Below are 18,516 nucleotides of genomic sequence, written 5' to 3'. Positions count from 1 at the left end.
CCTCTGCCTCTTTGAAACCCGGGATCAAAGGTGTGCACCACCACCACCTTCTAATGATTTCTTATGTTATCTCTCAGCCACGCTGAGTGGTTGGTCTAGCTAGACTATGTTGTAAAATTAGCTTCTGACAACTTTGTGGGCAAAATAGAATTATGGAGAGAGTGATATATGTATACACACATATGAACACACCACAGACACACAACACACACACACACAAAACACAGAGAAATACACCACCACACAGACACAGACAGCACACACACACCACACACACACACACACACACACACACTGCATACGTACACACCACATACACACCACTGTGTGTATATATATATATACTCATATATATTTATGTATATGTCTGTTTATGTAACTACAGAAAGCCAGTTATCTGTGAAGTATGTATGTATGTATGCATGCATATGAACGCCAAATAAAAAAGATACTTTATTTACTTGAAGTAGAGATTTCTTGATTAAGTAATTTGTTTAGAAGTAAGTGCATTTAAATTTTTGTCTTAAATATTTTAAGATTCTGAAAAATCTGGTGTTCTTCTATTTTGAGTATAAACAAGAACATTTTGATGTCCTCCTGTTTTTAGAGTTAGTTGAGGCGGTGTAGAAAAATAAAGCAGTCAAGAGAAATTGGTAAGAATAGGCAGCAGAACTCTGAAGTATCACGACGGCTTCCTAACCGTTCGGGTGCCTAGAAACAATGTGCAGCTGTGTCTCCCTGGAGACAGATACATGTGTGGGTTCTTTCCCCTATGGTTCTGCACTGTTCAGGGTACATTTGATACCCCTTCTATTGCCAGAGCAACATTTCATCAACGCAGAGCCCTTCAGGAAAATGCGGTTTTTCACAACTGTTCCTTCTATCGCCAGCTGAAGTGGCCACGGTTTGTCAAGTTTCTAGAAATTGAGACTAAATTTCTCTTCAGTTGTAGAGAGAAAAATTGTTTTAGGTTGTCAATACAGCCTCCAATTTGTAAACTGTTACGTCACGTTATCATTTTTAAAGTTATCTGTTGTTTTTTTGTGGGCATCGATTGGAGTTTGCCTGCGTATATGTCTGCCTGTGTGAGTGTGCCACATCCCCTGGAACTGTAGTTTTACAGAGAGTTGTGAGCCGCCATGTGAGTGCTGGGAACTGAGCTCAGGGCCTCTGGGAGGGCAGTCAGTGCTCTTACCTAGTGCATCTCTGCAGCCTCCTATGTCTGAGTCTTTGGGCCTAAAGATTTGAATTTTATCATACTACTGCATGCCTTGGTGCTACCCTTAAGGTGACTGTTTTCATGATTTTTCTTTTCTAGGTTAACAGAGCCTTCCGGATATTTAACAGATGGTCCAATTAACTATAAATATAAGACTAAGTGTACCTGGCTAATTGAAGGCTAGTAAGTATACAATTTGAATTAAATAACGTGATTTTATTCTGAGATGTTAAAGTAAATGATTAATGTGAAAGCATTAGGTAAAATGACTTCCTATATATTTTATTTCCTTGCTTATTATTGGAACATATGCATCATTTATATGAAGTTTAAAAATGTAAATCATAGAACTTTCCATTTGTAGTATAATAGATGAATATGTATTTTGTTTTTGAGTTACATTATTGCAGGACTAAGCACATTAGGCCTTGTGGCGTTGGAGAAACATCTTGTTAGGAACTTTACAAATCCTTTAGAAAGTGTAAATATTCGGTGCTTGGTTATGCTATTGGTTAATATTCTGTGCTTGGTTACACCGTTGGTTAATAATTTTCAGCATTTTAGTTCTGTTGGTCCTTTAAAAATTTTAATTGTGTTAAGGATCTTTTAAAATATGTTTATAGTATTTTTTAGAAGAGTTGTTTGCTTCTGGCTACTTTTCACAATGGGGGAAGCTTTAGCTTTTTAAACTTTTGGTGAGTAGGCCACAAATGAGTTGGGAGGTATTCTTTGGTACTATTTTATGATGTTTAGAGTACATTTGGAAAGCCATGCTTTTTGGATTACTTTAAAAGTCTTTTTAAACCACAAGGGCTATTTACCTGTAGTCTAATTTTGTTTCTTCATAGTGTATCACTAATTTGAGAAAAAGATGGAAAGAACCTAATGCCTGTCCTTAAAGGTTCTGTATAGGTGAGAATAGTTGCTTTTGAATGTTGAAACTTTGTAACCAACTTTATTCAAGTACAACTCACAGTGATAAAATGCATCCGCGTTAGTATGCAATTAAGGTTTCAGTTAAAAAAGTGTACATATGTAAAGCATATAGCCTCTGCCTTAATCAAATCTGTGAAGTCTGCCTTTTATTGTTGACTGCATTTTTAAGAAAAAGTAAGTGTATTTTGAAACCAGTGTCTTGACAGCAAATCTTTTTTCCTTCTGGTTATTTAATGATCTGTAGGAAAAGTATCTGTAAATGGATTTTTAATAAAATACTATGTCTAATTTAAAAATATTACATTTTATGTATTTTACATGAACTTAAAGATACTCTTGTTTTTTTTTTTTCCTTTTAGTCCAAATGCAGTGTTGAGGTTAAGATTCAATCATTTTGCTACTGAATGCAGCTGGGATCATATGTATGTATATGATGGGGATTCGATATATGCACCTTTAGTAGCTGTGCTTAGGTAAGTGATTACACTTGCCCGATGAGCTTATTGACAGCCGTAGGAGAGTAAATAACTATAGTTTGTTTATTTGAAGTCTTGCTCTATAGATCTGTATTCAAGGTTATGATGGTGGCTGATGGCTGGATTTCACAGATTACTGTAATACTCTGTGTGCTATGACTGTCACCTGAAGGTATACACAGTAATATAAATAAGGCTTAGGTGAATAATCGCTGTACTGTAGGACTATAGACTTCTTTGTAAATACTCTTTCTCTGTGTTTACAGTGGTTTGAATATGTTTTCATAAATATCTTTTTAGAGAGATGTGGGTGAGTTCAGACTGACATAAACAAGTATATGTGTGTGTGTGTGTGTGTGTGTGTTTGTTTGTTTTTTACAATTGTCTTTTTGTTGTAGTGAATGGAGGAAATTTAAATTCTGAAAACAAGGATTAACTTATACTTGGTATAGGGTTAATGAGGAGGTGTCTCTACCAGGTCTCAAAGGTTTGGAAACTTGGGTTATTTCATAATATTTTGTAAGCAGTCAGACAATCAGGACATTAATGTTGAATTATAGCATTTTAGTACTTACTAAAACATTTTAATAATGCTGCATTATTGGACAGCTGTGAGAAGGAGGAAAAAATATATGGGACACAGAAAAAGTATGGACATATAATATAGATTTTGTATTCAAGTTAGCCAGCATGACTGTTGGCAAATTGCCTATTACCTTATTCTTACCTTGTGTTACACAGTATCTCTCATGTTCTGTCAGTGTTGAAAATTTAAGTGTAGATAAAAGATTGTCGTTCCCCAAAATTATTTTAATTTAAAATATTCTTTTCACTGTCATGCAGTAAATATTTAATTTCATCAATAGTTTGAATTTCTGTAGGACTAACATTTAAGGTCTGGTATTTCCATTTCACTTTATGAGTTCATAATTTATGACTGTTTTAGAGTGAGCCTGTAATAGGCAGTGTAGGTATTTATTCTGTGATATTGCTGGGAATACTTTGGAAGTGCTTAAGAAAAGATTGTGTGTGTGTATGTGTGTGCACGTGTACACGCACTTGTGCGCATGGAGGTCAGAAGAATGCATTGAAGCCCGGGAGCTTGCTGTTGTGAGCCTTCTGACCTGGATTTTGGGAACTGAGTTCTGGTCTCCTTTCAAGGGAAACAAGCTGTCTCAACCACTGAAACATCCCTGGACCCCTTTAGACCTTCTGAGTCTTTGAGCATTGTAGAAAGTAAAGTTAGAAATAGTAGTTTTAAGGCACTCTATTAAAAATGTAATAGACCCTTGAAAATAATTACTGATATAAGAAAATTTATTATGACAATTAGATAAGATACTGGGTTTGCACACTTACCTTTGACAATTAATGCTCCGCGTGCGATCATTTCATTATCTTTATGGCATTGTCGACTGGCTCTTACCTAGGTTATTTTCTCAGTCCCCTAATGACCCTGCATCATCAACACCTGTTTATCACACCTATTCCCAATGTTCTCCTGTTACTAAAGGGATCTCTCCTGAGGTGATTATCAGGGCGCGCCCAGTCTGTGAAGATGGAGCTGGTTTTATTTTGTTATCAGGCAGTCCTCATACCCTGAGTGACCTGGCCAGCTCTATGTGGGCTTGGCACACTCTGTAGTCACCTGCGAGGAGGGAGCCTCCACCAAGAGAAAAGCCTCCGTAAGATCAGGCTGCAGGAAAGCCTGTAGGGCAGCTTCTTAGTCAGCGATTGACATGGGAGGGCCCATCCTTTCGTGGGCGGCATCACCCTGGGCTTGTTGTGGTCCTGGCTTCTGTGAGAAAGCAGGGTGAGCCGTAGGAGCCAAGAGGAGCCAGCCCCAGTGATTAACACTCCTTTGTGGCCTCTGCATGCGATTCTGGTCCAGGATACTGCCCAGTTTGTGTTCCTGCCTTGGCTTCCACCAGTGGACTGTGATTCAGAGTATGTAAGCCAATTAACACTTTCCTCCAAGTTGCTTTTGGTCAAAGATACCGAGGGGTTGGGAAACTGTAGCTTTTTGAATATCTGCTTGATGCTAAAGCATTGCGACTGCCAGTTTGAATGTTATCTAAACCTCTCAGAAGTCTTGTGGGTGAAGTACTATTAGCTTCCATTTTACCACAGGGGGGGAAAATTGAGACTCGGAGAAATCATTTACCTCTAGAAGGTGATAAGCCAGGATTAGGATTTCGGTCTCAATTCAGAAGCACATGCTGTTACATTCTACTTTGCTAAGAATAAGCATTTAATTATTTTAGAATTATAACACCATAAATATTTATCACTCAGGTAGCTACATGGAAGGTTGTTACATTTCAGAGCTGCCTCGAATACCAGAGTCTGTCAGGAGCTTGGAAGGTGTGGTGAGGCGTGAGGCAAAGGTCGTGGCGAGGACGAAACTTGCCGTAGAGAGGGCACACAACCCGTTCTCACTGCAGACACCAGTGGGAAGTTGGAGGATGTCCCCACAAATCCAGGGAACCCATACTTCCCAATTGTTGATCATCTTCAAGAACGATTCGCAGAACCCAGCAAAGTGCCGTGTCTGTGTCTGAAGTTTTATTCTCAAGAGTAGAAATGGCAATCAGGCTAGGATTGGGACTGATGACCGACGAAGGACATTTGTGCCCTTAGGATGCGACCCAGCTAGCACATCAGCAGTTGGAGGCTCCCCTGAGTTTCAGGGGTGCAGAACTGGTTTTCAGTTGCTTCTTTCATTGTGTAGGGTTGTTTGTCCATGGGGAGGCTGACTACAAATCTCTACTCTTCCCTCCTCTGTTAGTAAGTTAGGTTGATCCCAGGTGACTTCAGCTCTTACATCACATGGTTGGTTTTGCTGGAGTGACCATCCCCCAATTTGAAGTGTACCTTTAGATTCCGTTATGAAGGGACCCATCCACAGAAACCGTCAAGGCCTACTGTAAATGGCAGACAGTTTGTCTCTTTAGGAATTTCAGGTGTTTGAAGTTACTATTCCGAGAACTGGTAGCAAAGTTGTTTCTCTGGCAAACAATACAGTCAGAATGAGTCCTTGTGTCTCAGTTCTTGGGTCACTGAAGTAGCGATTCCTTATACACCATACGAAAGAAGTAATTAGATCTTACTCTGTAGGCAAGACGCTACTACACTTTGAAGATTATTTGTAATTGAGAAGGTTTATGTCTAACACCCTTACTCCCCTCTGGTGCTGGAAGGATTTCTGTTGGATACTGAATTTGGAAATAATTGGATGTATTAATAAATTAGGCCTGGAAAGCTCTATTCCTGGAGAAAGTAACTGGGGTCTCCAGCAGTTCACTTTCAGCTCAAGTTCAGGAGCAGAGCCGGCACACAGCAGTTCATCATTCCCGTCTCCTAGTTGTTGGGGTCCTACTTCAAAGTAAGGGTTACCCCTTTGCTTCTGAGCTCTGGAAAATCTTTGACACCCATCTCCCAACTTTTTAGGTCTTAAAAATTTGGTTTTCAACAGTGAAGAGAGGAATGTCCTCCATGTGTAGGTGCCTATGGAGGGCAGAGGACTCTGGATTCCTATTACAAGTGGCCTTGAGCCGCTTGATGTGAGTGGTGGGAACCAATCTTGGATTTTTCTGCAAGAGTATCGCTCATTCTTAACTGCTGAGCTGTCTCTCCATCACCTTCATTTATTGCTTTAAAACCATTTATAAATGAGCAAGGAAGCAAATCATTTTTTTCTTTTTTTTCAGAGAACTTTCTAAGGTTTGGTATTTTAAAGTTTTAAGAATATCTGTTTTCTCTTTTTTTTTTCTGGTGTACTCATGTTTATTTTGTTTTGTGATTACACAACCTTTAAGGAGATATGAAGAAACACGAATTCAGCTCAGATTGGGCCCCAGTGAAAGAGCAAAGAGACAATTTTGTACAAGTTTAACTTAGTGAATGGGGTTAGCTACAGGAACACGATTGAAAGGCTTCTTACAGGAGCTTGGGTGACAAAAAGGTAGTTGCATCACTGAGAACTGTCCCAGCATAGAAAGTCACAAAAGCCGCATCCTTCAGTCTCCCTGCCCAACTTGCAGACAACTGGACCAGTTCCAGAGTTTCCCAGCTTTCCATTCTGAGCCCCTGAGCCTTGTGTGTCTTCTGGGACTGCACTGTCCTTCAGGAGAGACTTTTAGCATGTTCGTACATCTGTCCTTCATGCCTCCCTCCCTCCCTCCCTCCCTTGCTCCCTCCTTTCTGTCTTTCTTTTTCTTTTTCTTTTTTTTTTTTCCTTTTGGAAGTAGCTAACAGACAGCACAGACAGCAAGCAGCAGCAGCAACAACAAAACCCAAGCCTTCCTGTGGCTCTTAGATTCTTTTCTCCCCCTCTTCTATGGCGTTGCCTAAGCCTCAGAGGGCAAGTAGATGTCAGCATGTGTCTCCTCAAGTCAAGTTACACAACAGATGTAATCACGCAACTGTGAAACTGGGAGGAAGTACACGTGTACGTAAAACCAAGACTGGTGGTGTAGAAACCAAACTCTGTTGAAAATCTTTTAAAATCATCTGTTCTCTATCATCACACCTAGTAGATGCAATAAACCAGGGGTTGGCTACTTTTAAATTTGTTTGTATTCAAAAATAAAAACATCTTCATGATCTCATTTTTCTATCAAATATGATTTGTTTGAGGGGATTCAGTTCCCAGTGATGCCTAAGTATTACTTTAACTTGGACAGATTTTTTTTTTTTTTGCTACTTTGAGAAATGAAAGATTGTGGGATGATGGGGAAGTCTTGTGTATATGTCAATAAAGCACTGTTGGCCAATAAGGAAGAAAGATAGGTGGGACTAGGAGTTCAGGAGGATTCTGGGAAAGAGAGACACAGGCAGACATCATGTAGACTCCATAGAAGTAAGAGGTCTGGACCTTTTCTCCAGCAAGAGAAATACTTAGATTAACAGTTATGGGTTAAATACTTAAGTCAGAGCTAGCCACTAAGAAACAAGCAAACAGCCAACAGCTTACAATTAATATAGCGTCCTGTGTGTTATTTGGGGACTACAACTGTGGCAGAGCCCAGGCGGCTGGCGGGGAAGGCTACACTCTGCAGTGGATACTTGAAAAAAGTTGGGAATCTCAAAAGCCATGTTGAATGAAATAAGCCACGTGTAGAAGACAGACCTCCGTGTTATATTTTATAATGTCCTAAAGAGACAAAGATGCAGAATGGTTTTGTAGGTGGAGGAGTTTTGACAGTGAAGGTGTAAGATCACCACCGAATGATGGACATGTTCTGTAGCTGGGCTGTGGTGATTCTGCAAGTGTATGCATCAGTCCCCGTGTATGTTCCATATGGAAATAGTGGATTAAAAAAAGAATCCACTATTTTGAGTTGTATTATTTGCTTCTCAGCTTCTTCATCCTACTGCATGCCTTCACACATTTAGAGAGAATAGTTTGGCCTAACTAAATGAAGAATGTAGTTTCTCCATATGAGCAGGTAGAATAGAGGACTATTATCAAAGCTGGATTTGCGGCTCACACCTGCAACCCCATCCCTTGAGAGGCGAAGACAGCTGGAACATCATGAGTTCAAGATCAGCCTGGGCTGCAGTGTGAGAGTGGATCAAAAAACTGAAAAAAAGAAAAGAAATTCCAGCCAGCCAACCACCCACTAAACAAAAATATCTGATGCTTAGGACTTCCCTACATTCATTATTCTGCCCTTTGCCATATGTTTTCTTTTGTGTACTTATTTACCTAGATGGAAAATACTGTTTGGGAATATTTATGTTCTAATGTAACAATAAGCAGAGTTTTACAGAAACAAAAACACGTGTTTTGAAAGCATCTGATGTCTAGATCTTTGTATTGGAAACAAAGTTTGAGTAGATTCTCTGTGGGCATGAAACAGCTACAAAGTATTTCTTCATTACTTTTGTAGTCAGTGGGGGAGGAGAAAGCTCTTCCAGCTACTGCTAGGATGCCAGCTCGTGGCTTAGAGTGAAGCCCGGGTGTGAGTCGTGGAGAACTGTCATGTCAGCAGCATGGATAGCAGGGACAAACAGGAGAAATGGGGACATATCAATCCAATTAGTGTTAGAAAAGGAGGGCCAGGAGGCGCAGGAGGGAGGAGGAAGACCAGGAGGAGGAGGAGCATGGGGAGGAGGGAAGGTGATGGCGAGGAGGCATGACAGTCTGTGCTACTTTATTATCAGCAGTAGACCCATGGGGGTAGACACTGATAAATTCGGTATGTGCTGTCCAGCTAGTTCTCCCTTTTAATGCGTGGGCTTTGGGATAGTGTTTTTGAGCAGATTTTCTGTGCAGAGTCACATGGATTCCTACAGTTCTCAATTCTCCTTTGCTTTAGTGGCTTGATCGTCCCTGAAGTGAGGGGCAACGAGACGGTGCCTGAGGTTGTCACAACATCTGGCTATGCGCTGCTGCACTTTTTTAGCGATGCTGCATATAACCTGACTGGCTTCAACATTTTTTACTCGTAAGTATCTGTTTAGTGTCATCTAGTGAGACAGTTACACAAACATCCTATGCACCAGGACACAGGTTGGTGTGTTAAATTTCAGCATATATAGGCTCTTTTTCTACATGATGTAAAGTATTGGCAATGTACCACAGATTGCCCTCTAAGTCTGGTTTATGATAATTTTCAAGTCTGGAGGTTATTACAGTTGCAAATTGTGTGGCTTATAAGTTAATTACAAAATTCAAAATTGTTTGATTAAGTAAATAATTAGGTAAAACAGTACTAGAGTTGTTTTACACATATAGCAACACGTACTTGGCATTTCAGGGAACCTGAAACTTCTGTTTGCATTTGAGTAAGCCTGTAGGAATCAGGGTCTGTCAGTTCCTCTGTTCCATAGACATCCTAGGTGCTGTAACTACATTACGTGATTTAGTCTCCTTTATAACAGTTTCACCATGACAGCGATGGATTTTTTTTTCATGTTACACATGAAGACATTGAGGCATAAGAGATAAATGTTTTCTTCTAAAATAATAAAAACAATGCTCATTGAAAATCTGTTCTGTGTCTAACACTTTGTACAAAAATTTTCTACCTGTACAACGCTCTGAGGCAAGTCACTGGTACTCTTTAAAGGTGGGTGGAATCCAACAGTCCTTCTGGGTTGAGGGCTTTCTGGTTGGGACACTTGTACTCAGTGTCACTGCTTGTCTTAGAGCTGTTTAAACTGTTCATATAGTCTTCTGATGGGGGATGTCCTTCTGTCTATGTGTTTCTCTTATTGGTTGATGAGTAAAACGCTGGTTGCCCAGTAACCAGGTAGGAAGTATAGGCGGGTCTACCAGAGGAGGAGAATGCTGGGGAGAGGGCGGAGAGAGAGGTCACCTGAGAAAGATGCCATGTAGCTGTTGGGAAGATAGGATGCTGGACATTCTCCGGTAAGATAAGACCATGTAGAAATATATAGATTAGTAGTTGTGGGTTAATAATTAAGAGAGAGCTGGCCAGTAAGAAGCCTGAGTCATTGACCAAACAGTTTATATTTAATGTAGGTCTCTGTGTGTTTATTTGTGGCTAAACGGCTGTGGGACCAGGCGGAACAGAAACTCCACCTGTAGTCTTCATTCTGACTGGCCTCTAGGAGTTTATCCAGAACTCCAGTTTATTGGAATATAGGGTTTTAAATGTGCTTCTGTGATCTTCTGGGCATCACTGGTGTCGTACTGTTTTTCTCTTCTGCTTCAATTTCATTAATTTGGGTCTTCTCTCTTTGTTTCGTTAGTTTGGTTAAGGCTTTGTCAGTCTTACCTCTTTTAGGAACCCATCCTATTTTATTTATTCTTTATATTGTTCACTTCTGTTTTTTAAATTTCTTCCTTAATACTTATTATTTTTTCTGTCTCCTGATTTTGGTTTTGTTTTGTTCTTGGTTTTCTAAGACCTGAAGTTCCATCACTCAGTTGTTTTTTTTTTATTTGAGATTTCCATGATTTTAATGAATGGTATTTACAACAATTTATCTCTGATAACTGCTTTTGTTTTTAAATACATAGGTTCTGGTATATTGAGTTTTCATTTTGATTTGATTGTAGGGATTTTAAAATTCTTTCTGGAATGTGTTTTCCAGTCTCTATGCTTTTGTATATTTTCCTAGTCTCCTGTTGGTTTCTATTTATCCCATTGTGCTCCAAGAGAGTGTAAGACATTGTTCTGATTTGCTGGTATTTGTTAAGACTTTCCTGTGTCCTAACATGTATTCCATTTTAGAGAAAGTTCCCAGGGGCTGTGAAGAAGGATGTGTAGATTGCATGTCTGGGTTAGAGTGTCATATAGATGTCTGTTAAGTCATTTAAGTCTGACAAGTTTTGTTGACTTTTTTGTCTGTACCTGTCCGTCCAGTGTGGGGTATTGATGCCATCTGCTATTGTCTTGAGGTCAGTCTGTCTTTATGTCTAATAGTATTTGTCTTATGAAATCGGCTTTGCTTCTTGATAAATGCTATTGTCCTGATGGTCTATTCTAATCACAGTTTCGGGTGCATCGTGAGATGTCAGCACTGCTCACACTGGAGTTCGTGTGATTTCTGTGGACGTCTTTTCTAATGCTGGCTTAGTGGCCAGAGTTCTTTTTGTTTCTGTTTTTCACAGAACATAAAGTTTTTGGTCTTGTTCAGTTAGGAAGGGCCGTTTTGCCGGATTGGTAGTTACTGTCTTTAGGGGATTGAAATATGTTACTCTGCCCTCCTGGTTCATGTAGTCTCTCGTGAGAGGCCTCTGTGATTCTGATTAGCTTCTGTGTGCGTGGCTTCATCTTTTCTCAGATATCTTTCAGTGCCCACTGTTGGCTCTGGATTCTTGGGATTGCGCCTGCATTTGGTGTAGGGGCTTCTTCTCTGGTCTTGACTGGTGTGCTGCATGTCTCCTGTATCTAATGGCCATTTCTTCCCTATATTTGGGACATTTTCTGGTGTGATTTTTTTTTTTAATAAGTGTGTTGTCTGTGCTTTTAGTTTGTGCTTTTATGCCCATGATTTGGAAGTTTGGTTTTAGAGTGGTGTCCTATATGTCTTGCATGCTCTCTCTGTTCCTGTATGCTTTATGGTTTTATGAATGTTTGATGCTATCCACCTTACCTTTAAGCCCTGGTATTCTGGTACTTCACCTGATCTGTTTATTGGCAAGGCTTTCCAAAATTTTTTTATTTGACTTACTGAGATTTTCATTCTGCAATTTCTGTTTGTTTTTCCAATATTAATATTGTTTTGTTGAAGTTTTAAATTGGCTTCATCATTTTATCCAGGTATTAGTAGCTTCTGAACTTAGAAGTTTCTGTTCTCTTTGATTTTGTTCAACACATATGTCTATTTATCTAAAATATTTAGAATTTATGTGCATGGGTGTTTTGTCTGAGTACATGTTTGTGTATCACATGCTCACCTAGTGCTTGTGGAAGCCAGGCAACATTGGATCCCCTAGAACTGGAGTCACAGATAGTTGTGAGCCATTATGTACGCCCTGGATATTAACCTGGGTTCCCAGGAAGGGGAACCATTGCTCTTAGCCATGGGCTATCTCTCTAACTTCTTAACATATTTATTTTCATAAAAAAACTTTTATATCTAGAAGTCCAGGAGTAAAGTCAGGTGCTTTAGAGGAATGGCCACAGAATAATTTGTCAGATTTTTTTGTCTTTTCTTCATGAAGGCATAAATTGTTCATCAGAAAAAGTTCCACCAGGAGTAAAGCCTTTAAAATGCCCTTGAATCATCAATTTATTGTAGGATCTTTTTATACTATAATGTATCCAAATAAGCACACACGGGAAAGTGTGTATATTTGTGTGTGTGTGTGTGTGTGTGTGTGTGTGTGTGTATAAAATTAGAATACAGCCTGTTAAAGGGCATTAAAATAAAATGTGATAGACATGTCTCTTTGGGGTGTATAGGGGGTGGCCTGTGTCTTCAGGTTAGAGCCACGTCATTTCTTGTTTCTTTTAAGTTTCAGGCGTTCATAAACTTCTCTTTCTCTTAGAATATATATTCAGAGTGTTTCTTTAAGGCTTTACAGAGGCTTCAGAGCCTGAACCTGTAGTCCTTGCACATTGGAGTTTGGGGCGAAACACTTTTATTGGATGAACTAAATCAAACAGGTAACACCTGAAATGAAGAGGAGAGAAATGGAGGAGTGGCAGCTCATACCTGCAGTGCCAGCCCCTCCCCGGGAGCTGAGGCAGGAGACCAGCCTGGACTACAGACCGAGACCCTGACTCTAAAAACGGGGTACCGAACAAAGAACGAAGCCACACTGCGAAATTGTGTTACGTTACAAAAACCACTCGATTCATGTTTCGTTGCCTTGAGTCTGAATACATGAGTGATGTCTGAGCACATGGGTTATGTTTTGCAGAATCAATTCTTGTCCCAACAATTGCTCTGGCCACGGGAAGTGCACAGCTAGTGTTCCCATTGCAAGTCAAGTGTATTGTGAATGCGATAAATACTGGAAAGGGGAGGCGTGTGACATCCCGTACTGCAAAGCCAACTGTGGCAGTCCAGACCACGGCTACTGTGACCTGACAGGAGAGAAGCTCTGTGTCTGCAATGATAGCTGGCAAGGTAAGCATGCAGGGTGCGGGATGGCGCTGGGGAATTCCGCATTCGCTTGCTTTAGTTTGCAAATCCAGGTCTCTTTCCTTTTTCTTCTTTTGGTGTGTTTAGATCAACAGCTAAAGTTTTAGTAATCTGCATTTTCACAAATAGATGTAACAAGTCTTTCTCTGCTCTGCCAGCCAGCTCCCAAATAATGACACGGAGACTTATTATTAATTGTGAAAGAATGGCCTTAGCTTAGGCTTGTCCCACTGGTTAAATTAACTCATATTTTTATTAGTCTACGCTCTACCACGTGGCCTTTACCTCTCTTGCATTTCATGCGTCCCTGTCTCCATGGCCTCTCTTCTTCCCAGAGTTCTCTCTCTATCTGGAAGTCTCTCCTATACCTCCTGCCAAGCTATTGGCCATTTACTTCTTTATTAAACCAATCAGCAGATGCTCTGGCAAATACACATCTTCACAGTGTACAAAAAGATTATTCCATAACAGAATTGGTAAAGACTTGTCTACATGCCGTTTTACAGATTAGATGAAAGTTACACATTAAATGTTAAATTGTAGGTATAGGATCATTATGATCTTCTGTAATTTTTGGTTGAGTCTCCAGAGATTAGATGACTTCACTGGATTTAATGTGTGGTGTATTCAAATTCACTTCATAAAGGGTAACAACTATATTTTGAAAATAAAAGCCTTCTCACAGGCACAGGAGCATTTTAAATGTATTTCTTAGGAAAGACTGACCCCTTGTGGCTATTTAAAAAAAAGAACACGGACTTCCAGCAAGTGGAAGTTTATTTAGCTGCCTTTTGTAAAAGTTAGGTTCCCAGTAAAGAATTCTACAATATCCTGCCTGATTCAGGGTTAGCTTTGAACCACACTGAGGAGTTTGGGTTTCTTAAGCATCTAGTATATAGTTATGCATTTCTCAGTGTGGAGTTGAGCTAAGGGGTGATGACTTTGCAGAGAGGCATCCGTTGTGCTGATACATGAGTTTTTGACAGAGGGAACTATGACTCCCACATTATATAGTGCAGAGGTACGCTGAGCATGTGTTCTGACAATACAGTAGCACTACAACCGTGGTTCTCTCTGCCCTAAGAATCACACGCAGGCACCCTATACCAGTGACTTATATCAACAAGGATTTTATTATTGATTATCTGTTATTTGTGGTCAAGGTGGGTGCAAATTTTCAGGTGTTCACTAGTGATAGGACTGTATTTTTCAGTGGTTTGGCATTTCCAAAGTTTGTGTCTTCAGAAATTGCTTTGAGGCTTTTTTTCCAATTAAAATTTGAAACTAAAATATTTTCATTTTCTATAGTGATTGTTGTATATTAACAGTAGATTAGTAACTGTTGCATCACCTGAGGGGTGAGCTGTGAGGTTTCAAAGGCCTCTAGCCATTCCTGGCATGTCATTGCTTCCAGTTTGAGATTGGAAATGTCAGCTCTTAGGTGCCACCCTGACACCTGTTGTCAGTGAATTATTTATTATCCCTCTGGAACTGTGCTTTAGTTTGGGTTTTATTGCGGAGAAGAGCTATCATGGCCACGCAACTCTTATAAAGGGGAATACAGAATTGGGTGTGGCTTACAGTTCAGAGGTTTAGTCCATTGTCATCGGCAGGAAACATGGCGGTATGCGGGCAGACATGGCCCTGGAGAGGTAGGTGAGAGACCTACATCTGGGCCAGCAAGCAGCAGGAAGAGAGATGCTGGACCTGGCTTGAGCATTTGAGACGTCAGAAGTCTCCGTGCTCTATCACAGTCTCAACAACGTTTAAAAGTCCAAAGTTCAAAGTTTTTTTTCTGCGATCCATGCGATCTCTCAACTGTAATTAATCCTCTTCAACATGGGGGTTGTCTGTCTGCCCTCCACATTCTGGGGGTTGGTTGGTCGGATTTTTTTTATAATCCACTGCCTTCTGGAATGCTGACTGCCCTGCTGGGTTGACCTTGTACATGCTAATAACTAATCAGAGCTGCAGTGACTTCATGGGTGCAATGGCCACATTGTATATGGAAGACACCTATTTTTAAGGTCTTGCAAAATAACTCTTAAAATGATCTCTTCTTGATATCGACGATCTGTCTATCACTGAGCCAGGGATAGTATCCTCAAGTGCTTGAGTCATTCACGTTTTCCGTTCTCATTGCAATGTTTTATCAGATGTCTAGTCAGTGTCCATGTTCGCCTGGAGCCAGCATCCCTCATTCCTAGATCCCTAGGTGCTGCAGTTCAGGACTGTGCTGGTGCAGTCCCGGATCGAGCTGGTAGTCACTGTGACTGTTTCTTAAAGGGTAGGTCAGTGACGTTTGCAATTCTATTTATGTAATACTGGTTGATAACGTTTTACCCCGAAAGAACTTCTTTCAGCATTGGAGTCTGCCACACCTCTCTACCTACCAAGCAGTATGCTAAATTTGTCTTTCTGAAGTGTCCACAGCATCTTGGTTGGTGGATCCATTCATCTTGGGAATCCACTGTTTTGCTCATCACAAGAAGTAACTCTGTTAACATTTTAATGAGACGGCACCGTTTCAGTTATATTTCTGTGCTCTGCCCACCAGCTTGGCGGCTACTTCCTGTACTGTATGTACTTGAAGCCCTACAAGTATCCACGGGTCTGATAGCGTCTCCTTGAAAGTCCTCTCAGTGTTGGCATTTTGACCTTCTTCCATAATCTCAGATAGTCCCACTGGTGTCAGAATGGCGACGAAACCCCCTAGAGCGTTGCCAGTGCCCAGCTTGCTGCAGTCTCCATTGGCCCTTGCTGGTTGCTTTATGGAACCAGCTTCTTCCCTTGCTCCTTGTAACCAGTGACCTCTGCTCACTCCAGGCTTTGCTCCCTCCCCCTCCCCCTCCCCCTCCCCCTCCCCCTCCCCCTCCCTCCCCCTCTCCCTCCCTCCCTCCCTCCCCCCTCCCTCCCTCCCTCCCTCCCTCCCCCCCTCCTCCCTCCCCCTCCCTCCCTCCCTCCCTCCCTGCGCATTCAGAGAATTGAACAGAGGAGAACTTGACTGTGGTCTGCCCTTTGCTTCTGGATCAGGTTGGGTCTAAAGGGCTGCTATGAGTGGTTTGAGCTTCGATGCAAACCCCCAGAACTTGCACCATGAGCAGTGAGGACATTTCACCTCTGCGGATTCGTTTTTATCCGGGGTAGCTCTTTCCATTTCCTCTGCATTCACGACGTGGCTGTTGGTACAAGAGGCAGCGTCTGCTGTTTATTGCATCTCAGTATTTAGAGACTGTTGTAATTATTCATTTAGTGTCAATACTGTTTTATCTCCAGTGATAAAAAGATTCAGCAGAGGGAGAGAATAGGGACTGGTCAGTTCCCGAAGCAGCCAGAACACACATTTACCGGTTGGCTTTGTTGTTTTAAATAGGTGTGGGTGGTGATGACCTCGGGTGGTGTACATAGTAATACAGTTATAGGTTGGAGAGTGAAAAACTGAGACACAAGAGACACCCTGCTCAAAGACAGCCATGCAGTCCTGGTTCAGTTCGTGCAGCCATAGGCCTCTGCTTGTGACAAATGCATCTGCAAAATGCAGTGACAGGAAGTGCAGTAACAGGAAGTGTAGTAACAGGAAATGCAGTGACAGGAAGCACAGTAACAGGAAATGCAGTGACAGAAAGTATAGTAACAGGAAGTGCAGTGACAGAAAATGCAGTAACAGGAAATGCGGTAACAGGAAACTCAGTGACTGGAAGCGCAGTGACAGGAAGCGCAGTGACAGGAAGCGCAGTGACAGGAAGTGCAGTGACAGGAAATGCAGTGACAGGAAGCACAGTAACAGGAAGCACAGTGACAGGAAGTGCAGTGACAGAAAATGCAGTAATAGGAAATGCAGTAACAGGAAACTAAGTGACTGGAAGCACAGTGACAGGAAGTGCAGTGACAGGAAGTATAGTGACAGGAAGTGCAGTGACAGGAAGTGCAGTGACACCAGGTGTGCTTGGGACAGAGACGATGCTGCATAAGTGCATTCAGGTGTAGGGTGCCATGTAGCAAGAAGAGGGCTGGAGCCCTAGGACTCCTTCTGTGACCTGGGTTTCAGGGCTGTGGATCCCCCTCATCTGCATCTTGTGGCGAGGGAACCAAGACTGAGCAGTTGTGCAGGAGACACTCTAACTAATGATGGCTTTCGTTTTAGGAAACTTACTGTAGATTAAAATAGCTTTCATTTTATTGCACTTCGTTTTCTTTGTGGATACATGAACCCACCTACTGAAGATTGGGTGTTAGTAACGGCGATTCTTATTTCCACTTTGTTCAATGTTTTATGACTTACAAATGCTTTAGATACTATTCTGTGAAATATTAAAAACTTGTAATAGTATTTGCGAGCAGATTGCTATTTCCACTTTGTAGATGGAAGCTTGATGATTGGCAAGGTAAACAAATCTTTTCAAGGTGATGTCACTGTTGACAGGACTAGAATTTGAGGGTGTTGTTTTCCATTTTAATACTCTGGTAGCACATCAAAATAAATATGAAGTTTCATGTTATTTAAGATTTTTTTCATAGATTCTGATAGTCATTAGAACCTGTTAAGATCTGATTGTATTTCCATTGTTAATTATTTACTTGCAAAGTGTATTTCAGACTCTTGTTTATGAGGGAAGATTTTGGGAAAAATTCTTCCTATGTAGCTCAGGCTAAACTTGCTTGTTAGTGCTTGAGATTTCAGTCTTTCTCCTCAGCTTCTTGGCTGAAGGCTTTAGAGGTGTGACCCACCAAGAGGGGTCAGACGGTCACTGACCTCACATTTCTAAAATGGTGAACGTTATGTTCTTAAATTCTTCTAACCTGTGCAATCTGCTTCTGTAATCTGTGATCTTTATTTAATCCGGTGTGTTGTGTGTGTGGTTATTTTTTTAAACAGGTCCGGATTGTTCTCTGAATGTTCCTTCTACGGAGTCCTACTGGATTTTGCCAAACGTTAAGCCCTTCAGCCCTTCTGTAGGTCGGGCTTCCCATAAAGCAGTTTTACATGGGAAATTTATGTGGGTGATTGGAGGATATACCTTTAACTACAGTTCTTTTCAAATGGTTCTGAAGTAAGTGTGTGCTTTTAGAGTTTTATAATAAACTTAAGTTTCATTGCCCAGATATGTAAACAGATATTTTTGTGGTAGTACGCAGTTGTTAAAATTGCACAGCTGTGAGTCATGGAGGTTAGAGCATGCCTTGAGTGACACTTTAGAAGACACACAGACCATTTGGCTTGGAACATAGGGAATCTGGGAAGAAGAGTAGACACAGGCATTTCTTTAGAAGGAAGTTATACGGGGATGAGTTTTCTTCAGGGAAGAGCAAGACCTG

General features: G+C 41.0%; 1 protein-coding gene across 6 annotated transcripts in view; it reads left to right on the top strand.

Moving 5' to 3' along the window:
* Positions 1 to 18,516, top strand: part of Atrnl1 (attractin like 1) — a 538,539-nt gene that overhangs the window by 13,755 nt on the left and 506,268 nt on the right. For 5 of the 6 annotated variants that reach the window (XM_040742230.1, XM_040742234.1, XM_040742236.1 and 2 more), the window contains exons 2-6: positions 1,319 to 1,402; positions 2,515 to 2,628; positions 8,955 to 9,083; positions 12,977 to 13,185; positions 18,077 to 18,251. In XM_040742230.1, the coding sequence (XP_040598164.1) occupies positions 1,319 to 1,402; positions 2,515 to 2,628; positions 8,955 to 9,083; positions 12,977 to 13,185; positions 18,077 to 18,251 (711 nt within the window). Of the gene's footprint in view, positions 1 to 635; positions 905 to 1,318; positions 1,403 to 2,514; positions 2,629 to 8,954; positions 9,084 to 12,976; positions 13,186 to 18,076; positions 18,252 to 18,516 lie in introns of those variants that run through there. The other variant, XM_040742247.1, reaches the window with a different exon arrangement.

The sequence above is a fragment of the Mesocricetus auratus genome, unplaced genomic scaffold (genome assembly GCF_017639785.1).
Source record: "Mesocricetus auratus isolate SY011 unplaced genomic scaffold, BCM_Maur_2.0 Super-Scaffold_4256, whole genome shotgun sequence".
In the NCBI taxonomy this organism is placed as follows: domain Eukaryota; kingdom Metazoa; phylum Chordata; class Mammalia; order Rodentia; family Cricetidae; genus Mesocricetus; species Mesocricetus auratus.
Note: the sequence above shows the minus strand (reverse complement) of the source record. Positions and strands in the feature narration are given on the sequence as shown.